This window comes from Manis javanica, chromosome 6 (assembly GCF_040802235.1).
Source record: "Manis javanica isolate MJ-LG chromosome 6, MJ_LKY, whole genome shotgun sequence".
NCBI lineage: Eukaryota > Metazoa > Chordata > Mammalia > Pholidota > Manidae > Manis > Manis javanica.
In genome coordinates, this window is record NC_133161.1 from 4,737,813 (window position 1) to 4,758,431 (window position 20,619).

The 20,619-nt window shown below is 40.0% G+C and overlaps 1 protein-coding gene across 1 annotated transcript in view; it reads right to left on the reverse strand.

Moving 5' to 3' along the window:
* Positions 1 to 1,983: 1,983 nt before the first annotated feature.
* The window catches only part of GALNTL5 (polypeptide N-acetylgalactosaminyltransferase like 5), a 54,160-nt gene continuing 35,524 nt past the window's right edge, over positions 1,984 to 20,619 (reverse strand). The window contains 4 exon segments of the mRNA XM_073239851.1: positions 1,984 to 2,248; positions 4,000 to 4,146; positions 14,954 to 15,071; positions 20,343 to 20,592. Coding sequence (XP_073095952.1) covers positions 2,093 to 2,248; positions 4,000 to 4,146; positions 14,954 to 15,071; positions 20,343 to 20,592 — 671 coding nt within the window. The 3' untranslated portion in view covers positions 1,984 to 2,092.

The following is a 20,619-nucleotide window of genomic DNA, read 5'->3' on the forward strand; positions in this document are numbered from 1 at the left end:
ATGTAGTCCCACTTGCTCATTTTTGCTGTTGTTTTCCTTGCCCGGGGAGATATGTTCAAGAAGAGATCACTCATGTTTATGTCTAAGAGGTTTTTGCCTATGTTTTTTTCCAAGAGTTTAATGGTTTCGTGACTTACATTCAGGTCTTTGATCCATTTTGAGTTTACCTTTGTATATGGGGTTAGACAATGGTCCAGTTTCATTCTCCTACATGTAGCTGTCCAGTTTTGCCAGCACCATCTGTTGAAGAGACTGTCATTTTGCCATTGTATGTCCATGGCTCCTTTATCAAATATTAATTGACCATATATGTTTGGGTTAATTTCTACACATCCATATTTTTGAATGTTGATTCAGATTTTTCTATTCCAGAGTCAACTGATAATATTCAAGATGAGCTATTTAAGCAACATGCTACATCATTTCTAAGACTTATCCATGATTTCTAGTGCCTAAACTACATGCATTAGAAAACTAAGGCTTAACATTAGGCCTATAGCTCTAAGGAAAAAGACTTTTTTTTTTTTTGGCAAATCTGGTATTTACAGCATCCTCCTTTATGCTTACCAAAAAAAAAAAATTCTCAAATTTCAAAACTAGAAAAAAATTATTTCAAGAAGATACTTTATATTTATACTACTATGATTTTTTTCCTTCAGCTACAGAATTCCTATTTTGTATTTTACTATTATAATAGATTCATGGATTTATTATAATCAATTTTTTAAATTCCTTCCTAGAAGCAGGTAAAGTATAAGTATGGGCCAAGAATATAATCATAATGTAGTGCTTATTTTGTGCTGTTTGGACTAACCTTTTAAAGGCTCAGTCGAGTTACTCCGGCCATCTGTAATATATGAGCACAAATTTTTCTCATGTGTTTCTAGCAATAGATTTCACAGAGTATTTTGCTAAATATGTAGATATAGAGAGATTATAAATTGGTTCTTTTTTCTTACATTATATATATTATCCCAAAGAACTCAAGCTCCATGAGGGGCAGGATATTTACCTGCTCCATCACAGCACCTAGACAGACCCGGGAGGCCCACTCAGTTGCTGACTGAATGAACATGATAGATAAGTCACGTTGTTTCCTGCTGAAAACTACTTACATGTTCTCCCGCATAGGCTATGTTTAGTGAACCTAAGTCTCCCCTACTTGTTTTTACTTCTTTCCATATGTTCCTTCCCCATTTTCTCATTCTCTTTGTCTTCGTGAGTTAAATATATTTCACTTTCCTAGCCACTTTCACCAGGGTGAATGCAACAGCCAGCCCTCTAATCTGAAAGAAGTACTGTACTTCAGAGATCTGCGAGCATGTTCACAAAGGGTAGTAGCTGCTGCTTCCCCAATTCTGGCTGAACAGTTCTCAAGTCAGAACATAGGTTATCAACAAGGCATGCAATCCAAGAGGTGTCAGGAGAGCTGTAGGCCGGAGCCCTAGGTGGGGACAGACACGAAAAGAGCAGTCAGAATCAGGGAAAAGGGACTGTTTCCAAGTGACAGAAGGGATGGGACAATGGGAACAAATGGGGAGGCTGACTTGGAGAGCTGCACCAGGACACCCAGGCAAGTGCCCTGGACATCAGAAACTCAGGAACCCAACCAAGCAAGATGTCAGCACCAGAATCTACGCTGGCAGCAAGAAAGGAGCTCGATGCAGTTGAGCTAAAGCTGGTAAGGGCCAACCAAGGCTCTCTGTGAATATCCTTCTGAGAAGGCCACTGGGCCGGGTCATATATGTGGGGTAGAAGTGGAGTTGGCAAAAGCTCCCTATGGTTTGTCAGGACCAAGTGAGTGTGGCAAATAATTGGAAATAATATTCTTTACCTCAGTCATTGTATGATAGTGTCTTCACTGTGTGACAGAATACATCTCTAATGTTCAAGGTCTTGCCATCCCAGAAGCTGAGTGGCAGATCAGTAACAGTACGAAGAACTATCATTAGGGGAGGAAAGAAAAGACACTGCTATGGTAGATCACTCTTTGTATTTCACATGCGTGGTGTTCCAAACTTGTACTCTTCTCTGTGTTGAAGGTATAGGGAACTTGTTAACCCTTCATTAATGAAAATGATTTATTTTCCTTTTAGAGGCTGCCTGTAGATGCTTCCAATTCTGGAAAGATTGTATCCAAATACCACTGAAATGACTTGCATCTCAATCATTTCCTTGATTCAGTACGCTCAGTAATGTTTCCATAGGCAGCAGATTTCAGACCAGGTCTCCATAGAAAAAACTGCTCCTAAATGGAAAGGAGTCATATCATTAAACCAAACCAATCTTCTGTAATCAAATCATGAAACCTCTTGTAGCAATATGTATTTTCATCATTGAACTAAAAAACACAAAAACCTTTTGATTTCATCTATAAGAGATGGCAGAGAGGCACACAGGACCCGGGGTTCACTCACCCTGCACACTCACAGTGTGTGCTGTGACAGACCATGACCTGCCAGGACAAAGGAGTCACTGTGATTGCTGGGCACCCGGGAAGCAGAACCCAGCCTTCTTGGAGCCCTCTGTGCCACCTCTGTCGTGGCCTGTCTGAAGCTCTCTCCTATCCAGTGCCACTCACTAAACTTCCCAGTGTGCCGGGTCATACAGTCCATTGGTTTTATGTCCAACGTTATGTTTTAAGTTAGATGGAACTTTTGGTCACTTTATCCTCTGAGAAACTCAATTAACTACTCAGTCCTACTTGTGTTCAACTATTGAAATCTGACCAAAGTTCACAGGGAAAAAAAACCCAGCAAACATAAAAATAAGTTCAAGATCTCTTAAATAAATACAATTTGAACAATGAGATATCATTTTTTAACCTATCAGGTTAAAAGAAATATAAGGTTTAATTAAAGTCAGGGTTGGAAAAATTGTGGGGACACAGGCACTTTCATATCATTTGATGATAGTGTAGGTGACAGGGTAGAATGAAGGACAGCTTGGACATTATCCATCAGGATTTAAAATGCATTAACTTGTGATCTGTGTCTTGAGATTTTTCCCAGAGACATACCTGCACAAGTGCACACACAAAGATACCTGTAAAGAACATCATTTCAGCAGTGTTAAGGAATAAGGAATAAAAAGCTGAGATAATCACAATGTTTATAAATGGGGTATATCAATGGGATCAATTGTAGGAGAGCCATTCAAAAGAAATATTTAAAAGAATATGTTTTTGTGTTCTGATTTTGAGAGACTCAAAGTATTTTAAAAAATTACTGATATGGAAAAATTGCAGAACAAAATATTGTGTGAATCTAGTTACATAAAAGAAAAGGATATATACTTCTGTATGTGTATGTTAACAGGAAACTAAATTTGTGACTACTACTGAGGGGTGGAACTATGGGCTTAGAAAGCCTCCTTTTCATACTCCAGTACTATATGACCTCTCCTAAAAAAAATATTTTTGAATCAGGAAATATAATAAACATACAAAAGGTATATAAAATATTAATGTGCAACTTAATGAATTATTGAGAAATCAACCCCAGTAACTCTGACTTGGCCAAGAAATAGAACATGGCCCAGAAGCCGCCTGGCCTTTCCCTTTGCCCAAGTAATAGGAGATCATCAAAGTCCTTTCCCTTAGTGTAAATGCTATCCTATATTCATGTCTGCTCTTCTCTCTGGCTTTGATATCTGATTACGCATCCATAGATTATATGGCCTGATTTTACTCATTTTTCACTTTATAGAACTGAAATACTATATATTACGTATTGTGTTGGTTGCTTTACTTTTCAGAAACTTGAGCTCCCCCAGAAATTAAAATAAAAAGTAAGGTGTGAGTGTAACAGCTTAGAATGAAGTAACTTGAGAATAGTTCAACTGGGAGAGGTGGATGAGTGGTTGAGGGGAGGCCACTAATTTAAGGAAAACAGATAAAAGAAGACAAATGGTTATCTAGAAAGGCATAGAAGACTTCTTTAGAGCAAGTCCCCCTCAGTATCCTCCCTCATCTTTCCAAATCGGAGACGTTTTCTTTACCTTGTATTCATCCAGCCAAACGTGTACTAGTCTGAGACTGTTATATGTCAGAGCTTTTATAACTGCAGGTTGATTTGGGATGTGTTTATTGATATGTCCTACTCAAGAGCAGGGGAGTATAAAGAGTTGGCCTCCACACATCCAGATCTGGAAATAATAAAAACAAAACATATTAATGTGTGTTTACTAGTAATAGGCAACTGCTGAACTTTTCTTTTTGCAAACAATAGCTAACATTTTCTTAATTCATTTAATCCTCACAACAACCCTATGATGTATGATTATCCCACTTCACAGATTAAGAAACTAATATACAGACTGATTAGGAAGCTAGCCCAATGACACAGAGCTGGCACAGCACAGGGTTCAGACTTCTGTATGTGTATGTTGGGGGCCAGAACTTAATGTTAAATGAGTCTTTGTCTCATAGATGACCAGTTCTGATGCTGGCCTTATATGAAGAATGGCAAGATGTTTTGTCCTAAAAGTAGCCCCGAACAATATTCTGATGGTAATGTCTTTCTGAGCTAAGTAAGTATTACTAGGTGTCAGCTAACAGGAAAAATACTGATCATGGCTGAATTCAATTATTTTTTTGTATTTAAAATATAACTTATTTTTAACAACTTTTTTTATTACACAAAAGTAAATATGACCATTGAAAAATTGGCAAGTATAGAAAAGCAGAAGAGCATAAAAACCACTTCTTGTTCTGACACTTTGTTGGTCAGTACTGATCCAGGTATGTATATACACACGCATGTACACACAGCGTTAGGATAACTTGCTTCTTTCATTGTATGTGAAATTATTTTAAAAGTCTTACATTGGACATTTTTGTAGTTTCCAAGTTTTATTATAAATAATACCACAAAAAATGTAATATAAATCTTATGTACACAATCTATAAATCTTATACTTGCCATGACTCTTTTGTTTAATTCATTGATCGAAATCACTTAGGAACTTCAAAATGCAAATCTTCAGGACCACCCAGACCTACTGAACCCAGAACCCTGGGGCTGGGGCCTGGTAATCTGTATTTTAACCAGCTCTTTAGGTGATCATGCTACAGTTTGAGAATCACTGTTCTAATGGATCAAGATCATATATCCCAGTTTTAAGAAAGTAGGAAATTAAGACTTTCACTGAAAACAATATTCAGATTGTTTATAAGAACAATATTTAATGATGAAATACATCACTCAGATGGTCAGAAAGGGTTATGTTAAAGAAAATGGAAACATACAACTTTGGACATAACATGAGACCTAATGACTGGTGCGACTAACCTCTAGAGTTCTTCAGCAATACCCAGAAATATCCCCATAGAATGTCTAGAAAATATCAATTGAATTCATTTTCTAAAATGGTTGGCACAGTAGAAAAATCCTTAGACCAGCAGCCCAAAGAATTAGGTTCTTTTATCAGCTCTGCCACATGCTTGTGATCAGATACAGCTTTTCTAGAATTGAGAACTAAATAGCTTTTAAGCTACAGTTTGGGATGCCTTCTTATGCAGCAAAAGCTCACCAATTCTAGCTATCTAGAATGTCTTATTATCTTTTTAAAAAGTGAGACCTTAAGGAAATGTGGAAAATCATTAATATCTGTTAATTAAGGATACAGAAGTGCTTGTTTTTGGTATATTTTTATGTTTGCAATGTTCTTTGAATAAAAGATAGGGCTATGAAAATGGGAATAGAGGGCAAGTACCTCAACATAATAAAGGCCATATATGATAAACCCACAGCCAGCATTATACTGAACAGTGAGAAGCTGAAAGCATTTCCTCTGAGATCAGGAACTAGACAGGGATGCCCACTCTCCCCACTGTTATTTAACATAGTACTAGAGGTCCTAGCCACAGCAATCAGACAAAACAAAGAAATACAAGGAATCCAGATTGGTAAAGAAGAAGTTTAACTATCACTATTTGCAGATGATATGATATTGTACATAAAAAACCCTAAAGACTCCACTCCAAAACTACTAGAACTGATATCGGAATACAGCAAAGTTGCAGGATACAAAATTAACACACAGAAATCTGTAGCTTTCCTATACACTAACAATGAACCAATAGAAAGAGAAATCAGGAAAACAATTCCATTCACAATTGCATCAAGAAGAATAAAATACCTAGGAATAAACCTAACCAAAGAAGTGAAAGACCTATACCCTGAAAACTACAAGTCACTCTTAAGAGAAATTAAAGGGGACACTAACAAATGGAAATTCATCCCATGCTCATGGCTAAGAAGAATTGATATCGTCAAAATGGCCATCCTGCCCAAAGCAATATACAGATTTGATGCAATCCCGCTCAAATTACCAGCAACATTCTTCAATGAACTGGAGCAGATAATTAAAAAATTCATATGGAAACACCAAAGACCCCGAATAGCCAAAGCAATCCTGAGAAAGAAGAATAGAGTAGGGGGGATCTCACTCCCCAACTTCAAGCTCTACTACAAAGCCATAGTAATCAAGACAATTTGGTACTGGCACAAGAACAGAGCCACAGACCAGTGGAACAGATTAGAGACTCCAGAAATTAACCCAAACATATATGGCCAATTAATATTTGATAAAGGAGCCATGGACATACAATGGCAAAATGACAGTCTCTTCAACAGATGGTGCTGGCAAAACTGGACAGCTACATGTAGGAGAATGAAACTGGACCATTGTCTAACCCCATACACAAAAGTAAATTCAAAATGGATCAAAGACCTGAATGTAAGTCATGAAACCATAAAACTCTTAGAAAAAAACATAGGCAAAAACCTTTTACACATAAACATGAGTGACCTCTTCTTGAACATATCTCCCCGGGCAAGGAAAACAACACCAAAAATGAATAAGTGGGACTATATTAAGCTGAAAAGCTTCTGTACAGCAAAAGACACCATCAATAGAACAAAAAGGAACCCTACAGTATGGGAGAATATATTCATAAATGACAGATCCGATAAAGGCTTGACGTCCAAAATATATAAAGAGCTCACACGCCTCAACAAACAAAAAACAAATAATCCAATTAAAAAATGGGCAGAGGAACTGAACAGACAGTTCTCCAAAAAAGAAATACAGATGGCCAACAGACACATGAAAAGATGCTCCACATCGCTAATTATCAGAGAAATACAAATTAAAACTACAATGAGATATCACCTCACACCAGTAAGGATGGCTGCCATCCAAAAGGCAAACAACAACAAATGTTGGCGAGGCTGTGGAGAAAGGGGAACCCTCCTACACTGCTGGTGGGAATGTAAATTAGTTCAACCATTGTGGAAAGCAGTATGGAGGTTCATCAAAATGCTCAAAACAGACCTACCATTTGACCCAGGAATTCCCCTCCTAGGAATTTACCCTAAGAACGCAGCAATCGAGTTTGAGAAAGACAGATGCACCCCTATGTTTATCGCAGCACTATTTACAACAGCCAAGAATTGGAAGCAACCTAAATGTCCATCGGTAGATGAATGGATAAAGATGTGGTACATATACACAATGGAATACTACTCAGCCATAAGAAGAGGGAAAATCCTACCATTTGCAGCAACATGGATGGAGCTAGAGGGTATTATGCTCAGTGAAATAGCCAAGCGGAGAAAGAGAAATACCAAATGATTTCACTCATCTTGGAGTATAAGAACAAAGGAAAACTGAAGGAACAAAACGGCAGCGGAATTACAGAACCCAAAAATGGACTAACAGGTACCAAAGGGAAAGGGACTGGGGAGGATGGATGGGTAGGGAGGGATAAGGGGGGGGGGAGAAGAAAGGGGGTATTAAGATTAGCATGTATGGGGGGGGAGGGAGAAAGGGGAGGGCTGTACAACACAGAGAAGACAAGTAGTGATTCTACAACATTTTGCTATGCTGATGGACAGTGACTGTAAAGTGGTTTATAGGGGGGACCTGGTATAGGGCAGAGCCTAGTAAACATAATATTCTTCATGTAAGTGTAGATTAAAGATTAAAAAAAAAGAAAGAAAGAAAAGGGGGATCACTCCTCGATAGGATAAAACTAATGGTAAATCAACGATTAATGCATGCTTTAAATATCCTTAATTTTGATCACTTAAAAGGTGTCAGATCATCAGCTATGGAGGTACACTTTTCTGATAATATTCCTTTCTTTCGAAAAAAAAAAAAAAGCAGTTCCTGTGTGGTGACCTCCAATGAGTTCTACACAGTGGTATAAAGGACATATCAAAGTGTGGGCAAAGAGTCTGTTTGTGTTTATACAGAAGATCAAAGCCTAATTTGGCTACCCAGAAAATGAACTAAGATACAATATGAAGAAGAACTTCCAACATCACCACTCTCTGGAAGACTCATACCAGAAGATGATCATCAAAAAACCTCCACAAAGATCCAGGTGATGCTGCAGCTGTAGCTGCATTCATCCCACCGTTTCCTGGACTTGCCATTGGAATGAAGAAGGAGATATCTAAGCTGGCCTGTGCATACAGTAAAACAACAAATTTGACTGGATCTATAATGTTGGAGCTCAACCAAGAATTAGGAGAAGTGCAAGTTGTAGCGCTCCAAAATCTTACACCTATAGACTATCTACTGTTAAAAGAACATATGGGATGTGAACAGTTCCCAGGAATGGGTTGTTTTAATTTGTCTGATTTCTCTCAGACTGTTCAAGTACAGTTGGACAATATCCATCATATCATAGACAAATTTTCACAAATGCCTAGGGTGCCTAACTGGTTTTCTTGGCTTCACTGGAGATGGCTGGTAATTAGAGATCTGCTTTGGTTATGTAACTATATTCTTATTATGTTAAGGTGTGTGCACAATTTAGTTAGTAGTTTAAAACCTATACATGCTTAAGTTACTCTACAAGAAGATATGTCAAAGAAATAATCAATCCTCCCATGTTTTCTTCCATCTGCTACCTCTATAGCTTTTCTTCTTCCTTCCTAATTACAGCCCTTAAATAGAATTCGTGCCTCATATCGAATTTACCGAGTATCATAATTCCTCCAAGTGGTAAAGATACCTCAAGACAAATGCTGGGCATAGAAGCCACAGGGCATAAATCTGCAAAGAAGTAAAAAGCTAACCTTTTCAAACAATATGGCTTCTCTCTCACTTACCAACTTTACATCTCCCTGTATGGCCCTGGAAGATGACTGGTTAGCCTGAGACGGGTAAGATTCCTCAAGTGAGGAACAACCTAAGACAGGCACAGTCGCAGGGGGGCCATCAGGTGAGAAATTGGGGATCAACAGTGGTGAGGCTTAGAACCTCACCCCCCCTGTTTTGAGAGAAATCTTCTGCATCCATGGATGTTTTAAGGCCCTTGTCTAGCTTGGATTAACACATAGTCTACAGGCATACACCTGATCATCTACAATTGCTCTCTTACAACACTAAACTATGTTTTCTACCTTTATCTTGCATCTACCTACCACTTCAGCATTTTATTAAAAATAAAAATAATAATAATAAAGGGAGAAATGTGGGATCCACATATAATCAAGTATAAAAATCAAATGAATATTCATATTTGACCTGATTGTTTATAGTTCATAATGCGTGATCAAAACCGAAAATTTCTGTGATGACTGCCCTTGTACTGTTCACCATGTAAGAACTTATTCACTATGTAAGAATTTGTTCACCATGTAAGAACTTGTTTGTTATGCTTCAGAAGATTGGAGACTGACGAGAATTAGGCTTGAGATGGATTAATGATTGTGCATTGAGCATTGACCCCCCTATACAGAATTTTATTGTTGTTAACAACCATTTGATCAATAAATATGAGAGATGCCCTCTCAAAAAGAAAAAAAAAGATAGGGCTATGATTACAGAGTAGAAAAAAAAACTAATCGAGTGATAGAAGAAGAGTAAAAGTAAAAAAATTTTTACATCTTTCTAAAAAATCAAAAATTGAGGGAAGCTATAGCAATTTAGTCCAGTCTTCATGGGACACATGTGGTTGTTCTTTTACTCTTGATTCATTATTCATGTCCATTTGGACATGCCTTTTGCTTTTCTCATTGGCCATGTAGGTGATGGTCAGCTTTCTTCTTCAGACAGACTGCTGAAAGTAAGGTGTTCTGCTCCCAGCTTCTATTATTATTTTTAGTAGCAGCTCTAGCGGCAGCATTCCATTGAGAGCATTATGTGATGGTTAATAGCATGGACTCTGGGGCTAGTCAGCATGGTTCAAATCTTCTATGAGCTGTGATCTGCCACAAGCTACTGAAGTTATTCAACATATGTGGGCCTCATCTATAAAATGAGAATAGTAACAGTATCCACCTCATGGGATTGTTATGGGCATTAGATAATGTGATATTGTAAAGTGCTTAGATATTTGTAAAATAGTGTATCCCTGCTGTAGAAAAGTGCAACAGTGGCCGCAGATGATTTTCATCCCCACAAGCACACTTCTTTACAAGGGACTTTGCTCTTCATTCCACCAAGAGGTGAAATTTATTTCTCTGTCTTTTGAATCTGGTCTTGGCCTCGCAATTTGCTTTGGTCAGTGGGACATTCACAAATGTGATGCAAACATTCTTGGAAATGTTTGCAGCATTTTATGACTTGCCTTTTCTTGCTGTTCTTGATCACTTGAGTGTGAATGAACCTGGGCCAGCCTGCCTGATGATGAGAGACAGATGGTCAGGTCATCCCCCTGCCCCAGCTATCACTGCGCCAATGTTCAGACCTGTAAGTAAAGCCATCTTGGACTAGTCGTCACCAGCTTAGTCTCCAGATGAACACAGATAATAAGCAACACCAGTAGAAATCAGCCATCCTGACTGTGACCATAAGAACCACTTTAGCAACACGATGAATTATAAGAAATAACAGGTGTTTGTTGTTTTAAGCTACTGTGTTTTAAACTAACTGATACATGAGAGGACATTTTTCTTCTAACTCCCGTTTACTCATTAAGTAAGAAAGACTTCCATCCCCACTTGGTTGCTTATTGCGGAAACTGGTGTGATGGATTGAAATAATATTGATCAAATATTAGCTCACTCCTCCATCACTCACTCTGGGGCAAAGGATATTTCTCTAAGACGCTGATTTCGGGCTTGTCCATTTAACAAGCTTTGACCAGTGAACGTGAGCAGGCATGATGCATGCAGAGGCTTCAAATATGCTGTGTGGTTTGGCTGAAGTCTGCCTTCCTGCCTATCAATGTGAGAAGAATATGCCCTGAGTTGCTAATACTCCTAGAATGACAGCAGACCTAAACTGAACTCAGAGACTAGTGCCCAGCCCAGCTAATCTAAATTCCCAGGCAGAGCTGCCCTGGCCAACCCACAGACATTTGAAAGAACAAGGTAAATGCTTATTGTTCTAAGCCACTCAGTGTTGAAGTGGGTTGTAACCCATGACACCCCTTTCTCTCAACATCCAGCCTGTGTGATGATCTCCAAGTTCTGTCCATTCTGCCCATAAAATATGCCCAGAATCTGTCCAGTTCTTTCCTGCTCCATTGCCATTGCTCTAGCTCCATCCACTATTGCCCTTTGGCCAGATTATTGAAGAAACCCCTGGTCTCCCTGCTTATCCTCCACTATGTTAACCCACATAACCACTATTCCTGTCCCAGTTAAAGTATCTGTGGCATTCCATTGCAAGCAAGATACAATCTAAATCCTTGCAAGGCCCTGCCCCTGCCTCCCTCCCCAGCCTTGTCTCACCATTCTCCCCTCACACCTCACTGGTTGCTCCATTGACACATACAGGTTGGAAGGCCACCTACTTTCTGAGCTGGCGGACAGAAATTGGGTTATTACTAAGTTTCTTTTTTTCTGTAATCTGTATTTGTGAGGTGAAGGAGGGATTATCACAGGACAAAGCCAGACTAAGATTTTCTCATTCTGCTCCACTGGCCTCACAGCTAAAGCGGTGTTGCCTCCCAGGCACAGGCTGTCAGTTTTAATTTCTAGTGGGATCTCGTCATTTCCAGTCTCAATAAATATCTTAGCAGAAAGTTAGGAGAGGATGCAAGCCAGATACTATTTTAAGTGAGAAGTCTGGGACAGCTGTCACATTAATAAAAGGGAACAAACGTTGGCTGAGGGTGTCAGGTGGCAGACACTGTATTAGACGGTAGATGCGCATCACCTCAGCGACTGCACACAACACTGGTGAACCTGTGGTTCAGCCATTCGCAAACATTTCTCAACCATTTTTTAAGCAGTCAGTGTGCCAGGTGCCGAGACAGTTTTGAGCCAGTCAGACCCCATCCCTGCCCTCGTGGGGCTTACAGTCTGGTGGGTACACAATTGTGGGGCCCAGCACCAAATAAAAAGGAGGCCCTGTTTCAAAAATTACTAGAAATCTTAAGGTGGCAACAGCAGAGCATTCAGCTAAGTGTGGGGTCCCTCCAAATGGGGCACCATGTGCACCCACACAGTCCTCATGCTGTGAAGAGCTCCTGGGTGAGAAAGGGCAGTTGACAAGAAGAACAAGCTTGGAACATCCACGTTTAAGAGATGTGCAGAAGAAGAAATTCCTGCAAAGGAGGTTGAGAACAGCCAGGTGATAGAAGGAGAAACAGGAACATTGTCCTAAACTCCAAGAAAATGTCTGGAAAAGACTGGTCCACAGTGTCAACTGCTGCAGTAACCTCAAGTAAATGGAAGACCAAAAGCCATGCGTTAGGGACATCAATACTAAGCCGGTGGCAGCTCCCGGAATGATGTCACAGGATGCTGAGGGCCTTCAGGATGTTGACTTACTGGAATGAAGGGTGAGCTAGAAATGAAGAAGTGTGTGTAGCTGTAGATGATCTCTTCTCAGGAAAGACAGGTTACTTATCTTGGTTAGAGACTGCTGCCAGTCAAGAGAGTGCTTTAGCTATTTATTAATTTACATGTTTGTTTATGAAAAGAGAGACCCAAGCATACTTAGAAGATATGCAGGGACCATTAGGAATGGAGTAGTGGAAAACATTGAGGTGAGGATAATAACTACCTTTGAATAATAAGCTAGCTGTTATTCTCTATCTGGAGGGAATATAAAGCCAGGAAAAGGAATATACTCACTTTTCAAATATGCATGTATTGTTCACAAAATTGGTTCTATTCGGAGACACAAGAAAGTGCTTATTAAGTCATTAAGTCCTGAAAGGGGGAACTTCCATGTATCATATTCTCAGAGAGCAATGCAATGAGACAAGGAATAATCAACCAAAAATGAAAAGTCCCAAAGGCATGGACATTATAAGATAATGCCTGGATCACAAAGGGATGCATGGGTAGAAAAAAATAAGCTATGAAAATAACAAACCTACAGGATGCTGCCCAATAGGGGCTGGAGGAAAAACATATTGCTCCAGACAGTCCTATATTCAAATAAGGGATCTAAAGCATTATGAAAGAAATCTGTGCTTAAAAGAACTTTAAACAACTGAAGAAAGTAACCAGCCAAGGGAAGAAAGAAAAAGGTAAGACCCAAAACAGGAATAAAATCAGAAAAGTAAACACAAGAAGCAAATATAGTAAACATTTTAATACATGTTAAAATTACGATCAATTCAAAGTACAGTCTCTGCAGATGACTTCACAGAGGATAAAAAACAGAGAGCAAAAATTAAAGTAGTATAATCATGGCTGTCACTTGTTAATCAGCTCCTATAAATTATGTCTTTATGACAGCCTTGTAATAGGGGTCATTGTTTTTCTGCATTTTACTTGTAAGGAAACTAAAGCTCAGAGAGAATATGAACTTAGTCATCCACTAAGCTGTTTTCTCTACACCAGGTTGTCTATGTTGGGAAGAGACAAACGAGGAAGAGAAAAGTGAGAGAAAAAATATTAAAGGTAATATGGTGAGCTCATAGCCCTAATTTTTATGTACAGTTCAAAGTGATTATAAAAATCTATTAGGATTTAGTCAAAAACAAAAAACTCAGTATGATCAACATACGATAAGCATTTGAATAGTATCTTAGTATTTTCTTCAGTCTCTCTCTCCAGGAATATCTACTTTGTACTTTATTCCCTACCCCAGTATCTCATCAAATCTTCACAAAATTCTGAGAATGGCTTTTATATTTATTCCTATTTAACAGGTAAGAAACTGAGAACTAGAAAATGACTCACTAGGACTCATTCTGGTGTCTAATATCTAGCATTCTAACATCACAGGATTATTTAAAAATTAAATCTATTTTTTTAGTTGAGATATAATTCACATACCACAAGAAATTCATTCTCATACAGAATACAAGTCAGTAATTTTCAGTATTTTTGGAAGGTTGGGCAGCCATCACCATCCTCTAATTCCAGAACAGCTTCACCACCCCAGGAAGAAGCCTGGTGCCCATTAGCAGCCACCCTACTTCCTCCAGCCCCTGGTAACCACTGATCTACTTTCTGTTTCTACAAACTTGCTTAGTTGGGACTAATGGACTCATATAAACATGACTGGCCTTTTGTGTGTGGCTTCTTTCACTTACCATAATGTTTTTAAGGTTCATCCATCTGGTAGCAAATATTTAGGATTTAAGAGTCAGGAGACAACGTGGACATCCTTTCCTGAGTCCTCTCATTTTACAGGTGGAGAAACTGAGACCTAGGACAGCCATGTAGTGAATGGCATCCCCATCCCCCACTGCCTAATCCTGTGCTTTTTCCACCAAACTATACCCACCAAGATAATCAGTATAATAATAAAGGGATTCCACAAATAGGTCAAAACATTATATTAATTTGATATACCAAACATTATAAATAACAAAATACAAAATAAGAAAAGCTGATGTTTTTCTAAATATTTTAAATTTTTGCAAGGAGTCCCATAAGTCATTTATTTCATGTGACACAAGAATGGCACCAGATGCTTATGTAGGAAAACTGGGCATAATTACCACAGTATATTACATGACTAAAAGTTAGAGTTCATGTTCTATGTACAAAGTCAGCTATTTAAAAAACAAAGTCTTAATTACCCTTAGTGAGATTTCCAAATTTTCTCCTCTCCAGAGCTCCATGCCCTTGTCATACTGTCCAATCTCATTAAAGTAATGTCTATCTATGGCAAAAATTCCCCCAGCCATTGCAGGTGACCTAAAAAGGGAATATAAATATTAGATTGCATAGATTCAGTCATTTCACCAAATTATATTGAATATTAGCAATAACTTGGTTAAAAACTAGAAAACCGTATTAAGACCAAAATTATCTTAATATGCATTTAAGCATGTAAAATTACACTGAAAACCATTACTACCTACAAATAAGCAATAACTTCTACTTAGCTCTCACCAAATTATGTAAGCAGTACATTCCAAATGTCTTGGTGAGAGAGAATATTATCTTTAGAATGTGAGTTTTCTTGGGGATGACGATGGGGTTGGGTAGTGGAGTTCAGAGACCTCCCTTTCTAAGGGTGTTAAGTGAATTATAATATTTACTTCTGGGAAAATCATAATGTTGTTATGGAAAAACCTGGACTGGATCGCTGATGGAAGAACCAAGCGGCACTCGGAGGTCTTGAAATGCTGAGGTTTTATTTCCCACCGGCGGGCCCAGAGGGGAGTGATTTCCCAAGGTCTGAGCCCTGAGCACAAGCAAGGGGAGCAATTTACATTATTTTGATATGTGGCATTTCGGCTTGCGCAGGGCAAAAGAGGAGCCCCGAGGAGGGGACGGGGGAGCTGGGAGTGCTTTGCCAACGGGAGGGAAAAGCGGTTTGCTGACCTTGACGGCTGTGTTGACTATTTCCCTAATCAATGTTACAAAGCATGTTTTCTTTTGGTCCACCAACAGCAGGATCCAATAATCCCAAACTAAGAAGTTTGAAAATAATCACACGTTTATTTATTCATCTATCCATTCATTCATTTTTAAAAAGTGTATGTTAAGCACCTGTAATGTGTTGGGACAAATCAGTGAATCAATGGGCAAGATCCCAGCTGTCGTGGGGCCGAGGGCGGAGGCAGGGACGTGCGCTGGAAGTCGCTGCTGTGGTGAGAGAGGAAGGACGTGGGATCCTAGAGGCGGCCCGGCAGTGAAGGTGTGGGACGCGAGCGAACCTTGGCCTGTTGTGGAGATGGAGGCGGCAGGCGGAGTGCTGGGGCCGAGGGTCAAGGCTGGCTCCACTGGTTCTGGCCTCGGTACCTGGCGGAGGGGGTCGCCACGCGCGGACCCGGGGAGTGCGTGGGAGGAGCAGGTTTGGGGTGGGAAGATTCCGTTTGGGACACGTTTGAGGTGTCCACTCGGCATCAAGTGGGGCCCCGGTGGGCAGGGGATAGGGGAGCCTGGCGTTCTGAGAGGCTGCGGCCAGAGACCTAAGGGGCGTCATCGGCACAAACCGGACGCGCACTCTCAGCGGGGAGGCCGGAGAAGAGGACAGAGGCCCGAGCCCCGGGCGCTGCGGCAGAGCAGGAGTCCGCCCCGGAGAGGAGACGGGAGGGAGCGACCGGTGGGCGGGAGGAGGGAGCCCCGGCGAACGCGGCTGCAGAGCAGAGGGGGCGGCAGCGTGCGCCGGGCCGGGAGGAGAACGCCGGATGTGGCTGCGTGACGGCCGGGAACAAGCTCAGGTGGGATGGGGGACAGTCCGATGAACGTGGGCTCGAGAGGCCGGAGGTGAGTGTCGGGTAACTGGGGACGGTGGTGCAGATACCGCTTTCCAGGGGCATTACTACCGAAGAGGGAAGAGGAAAGCAGAGGCAGCTGATGGAACAAGGTTTTCTTTGTTAATTGTGAGAGCTAGGAGCACGTCTGTGTTTCATTGGACTGATCCTGTCTGGTACACGGGCCAGTATACATCCCGTTGGGACGCTGGGTGGCGTACACGCCTCCTGGTCCACTGGACTTACCGGCAAGCCAGAGGGCCCCGGAGAAAACGCTTATTCCCCGGTCACAGCAGGGTATCGAAACGATATTTCACCTGCCTTCCTTCCCGCTGGGCCAGACACATTTGAAAGCAGGGATCACATTTTCTACAGATAACACAAAGCCTGGCATGTAACAGGTTCTCAACAAATAGTTACATTTACAAATTAAGTAGTTTCATGAAGCAGTTTTTAAAGCTATGCCATAGGCCACGCTTCAAACAGGGTAAAAATACTTGCAGCTCACAGTATTCAAGTTACACCTTCCTCTCAAGAGAGAAAGCTTTTATTCTAAAAATCTTGCAATCGCTGAGCATGTGTGTGCCTGTCTCAATGGGAGGACTGATGGGTAGTGGTGGTAACTCAGGCCACAGTCTGAGACAGCAGGAAAAAGTGAAAAAGGCTGTCACATGTCCTTAGGAAAGGAAGGGGTAGGCAGGAGGGTCCCTCGGGGATCGTGGTCCCTGCACGCCCCTTCCCTGGGTGGCTCCAAGCCACCTCTAGCATCAGCTTACAGCCATGATTTTTCTTGCTTGTTCTAAGTTTTCCAAAATTCATTGCATCTACTTTTTTCTTTTTGCCATGGTAAATGGGGAAAAAATGTATCTTAAGACATTAATGCCATGGCTACTGTCTAAAATTTATTTTTTCTTTTAACCTTTTAAAACAACTTATTTTTCCTAACATATAGTATTATAAATAATTATGATAGATTATAACACATATAATATGTATAATATATATTCTCTCTATATACACACATGCATATATAATCACACAATTAGTATCATACTAATAGAAGTTTTTGTGGCCTGATTTTTTATTTAACATAGTGTAAGAATTTTCCCTTTTAGTTATTTAGCTTTCAAAAACTTTAAGTATATAATATTCCACAAAATATGTGTATATGTTTTAATCATTTTAATATTAAAGATTTATGTTGTTTTGAATTTCCTACTAATATAAATATTGATACAATATACATCTCTGTACTTGTTTCCCACTAACTTTTTAGAGATGAATTCCAAGTAGAATTATTGCATTAAAGAATACAAACACAAGATTTTTAACTTTATTGCCAAATTGTTTTAAAAAAACATGTATGAATATTAACAGCACTAATAGTGTTAAAACTCAAAAAATGTTACTATTCAACAATTAAATATTAGAAATATAATTTCCCTATTGAAAATTTTAGACTCTAACAAATACTTGACCGTGAGGTATGAAATTTATAAAAATTACAAGTCAATCTTTTTTGTAAATGGAATACCACAGGTACTTGTTGCTAAAAGTAACCCCATTTTAAATTATTTTGAGATGACCTGAAGAGGTTGATGCTCTATTTTTTATTTTGATTTTATATTAAAGATTTTTACACCCTAAATTTTATTTAAATGAAGTATATATTTGTTCTTCTTCATTCTGAAATCCATAACATTCATAGCTATTATTTACACTGATGACTTCCTCTGTGTCAGGCCTTAAACTATGTGCTTCACAAGCATTGGCTTACTTAATCCCCTCAGTAATCCAGAGACAGGTATTATTAATATCGCCACTTTACAAATGGAGATACTGAAGCTGAGAGGGGTAACTGGCCCAACAGAGGGCTGAATGCACAGCTCCAGCCAATCACCTACGGTCTCCAAGAGATGTGCAGTGCACAGCCTGTACAGCTGTATATCGCAGTCCTAAACAGCTAACAAGTGATGTCTGGAGCAGAGGAAAGATCAGTGTCATGCACAGTGGAAGGTGTACGAAGAAGTCTTCATGTTATCCTAAAGGCAGTGGAAAGACATTTGGTGAATGCAAAGTAGGGTTTAAGAAAATTAGTACAGTCCCAGAGAGACTGGACTGAGGGGAGAACCTGCAGGCCAGACTGCCCTTTACAGAACAGAGTCTATGCCTGGAGCAGTGAGGCCTGGACCATGGGGCCAGGCATAGGGATGGACAGCTGTGCTGGGGGAGTCATCACGAAGGATAGGTCTCCTGGAGCTGGTCAGTGGCTGGATTAGAGTAGGCAGTGAGAGATTTGGAGTCTGCTACACAGCATTCAGATGTGACCATGTTTAGGGCTGCATGATATTCCATCATGGTCCTCGCATGAAGTGCTAAATCATCTCCCAATTATTCCTCCCAATTTTTAGATAATCTTTATTTCATAGGAGGCCCAGCTGCTGACTAAGAGTGGGGCTTCAGGGCAGGGGCAGGTATTGGGACTAAGGGAAGTAATAAAGGTTTGGAATAGCCACTTTGGAGAATGAGTGGATAAAGGGACTGCAGAGCAGATAAGGTTGGAGACCATGAATGTGCAGGAGCATCAGTTCACATCTCCTCGAGGAGCAAAGGCAACAGATGGTGGAGTTGGTCCAGAGTCAGAGATTCCAGGGCTCTTGTGGCAGCTGGGATGGGGAGTGTGGCAACGGAAGGTACTGGTGAAAAGAGAAGGGGGTTTATAGATCAGGAAGTCCGGGCCCCAAAAGAAGAAAGAAGATCATAGGGGTTAAAAGGAAAATCGAAGAACTGGAATTCTTAATGATGTTCAAGGGCAAGTGTTGGTGGAGCAGAGCAGGAACAAGCTAGGAAGATGCAAGGTTTTGGCCAGAGAGAGAGCTTCTGGCAATTTAGAAGATGAAGGTCTAGGCTATGGCTGTAGGAATAATAATAGCCAACAATTACAAAATAGCTAACGTTTGTGTCATGCCCTTTATGGACAGGTAGTGTTCTAAGCTTTGATATAAAGAAATTTAAATCTCATAACCACCCCGTGAATTATTATTATTCTCTAGACTTTACAGATAAGGAACTAAGGTACAGAGAGGTTAAGTAACCTGCACAATATTACACAGCTCTAGCTAAATTAGAATACAGGTGAAGATCAAAGACTTACTAGGCTATAGTCTTAAAAAATTTACTTGTGAGGTTTATGAAGCAAAGAAATTAATAGTAGAAGAAAAACGAGCCTGGTGTCAAAGTTATCATGTGGGGAGGAAGTCTCTTCAGAAATAGCCTCATAAATGAAGTTGAAAGTCATAACATTGAAATTGTTCTCACATTTAGAAATACATTTTCCAAGACTAATGATCAAGGAAAATCACATCAATCTCAACCTATAAAGTTACAGATGGAAGCCCTTGGATAAATGTTTTATATATGAATTTGGCAAAGATATCTACTTTTTCTGGGCTATTCACAGTACTGGAATTTAATTCATAAACTACAACTTGCTCCTGTCAACCAAGTCCACATTCTAACGATGGGCAGCTGGAATCTGAGAGATACCAACCACGGTGGTGTTCTAACTGTGCTCATTTACAACTGAAGAAACACAAAAGCTACCAAGTTCTGTTATTATAGACTTTTAAAAACAAGATGAATAACAAAATATTTCTCTTCATTAAGCCCAAGAAATCAAATGAATAATATGTGAAAGCTTCATCTTTTTTCCCCAAGTCCCAGTACATATATATTTTATCCCCCAAACCAGAAGAAATCTCACCGGATGGGTGTAGTGGGTCCTTCTGGTCCGTCCATCTCATAAGAGAAAATGTTATCCCATTTAAATTGTAGATACCAGTTGAAAGCTCCCCTTATGACAGGCGATGGCTGGTATTCCAGGGTCACGTGGCCAATGACATCTATTAGAGGACACACCACCGTTTTGGGGTCCTTGGCGATGGCATACAGCAGGGGCTCCAGCCATGCTTTCTTTACCTCCCAGTGGCTATCCAGGAACACCAGAATGTTCCCTGGGGAGGCAGGAACAGGCTAGTGTT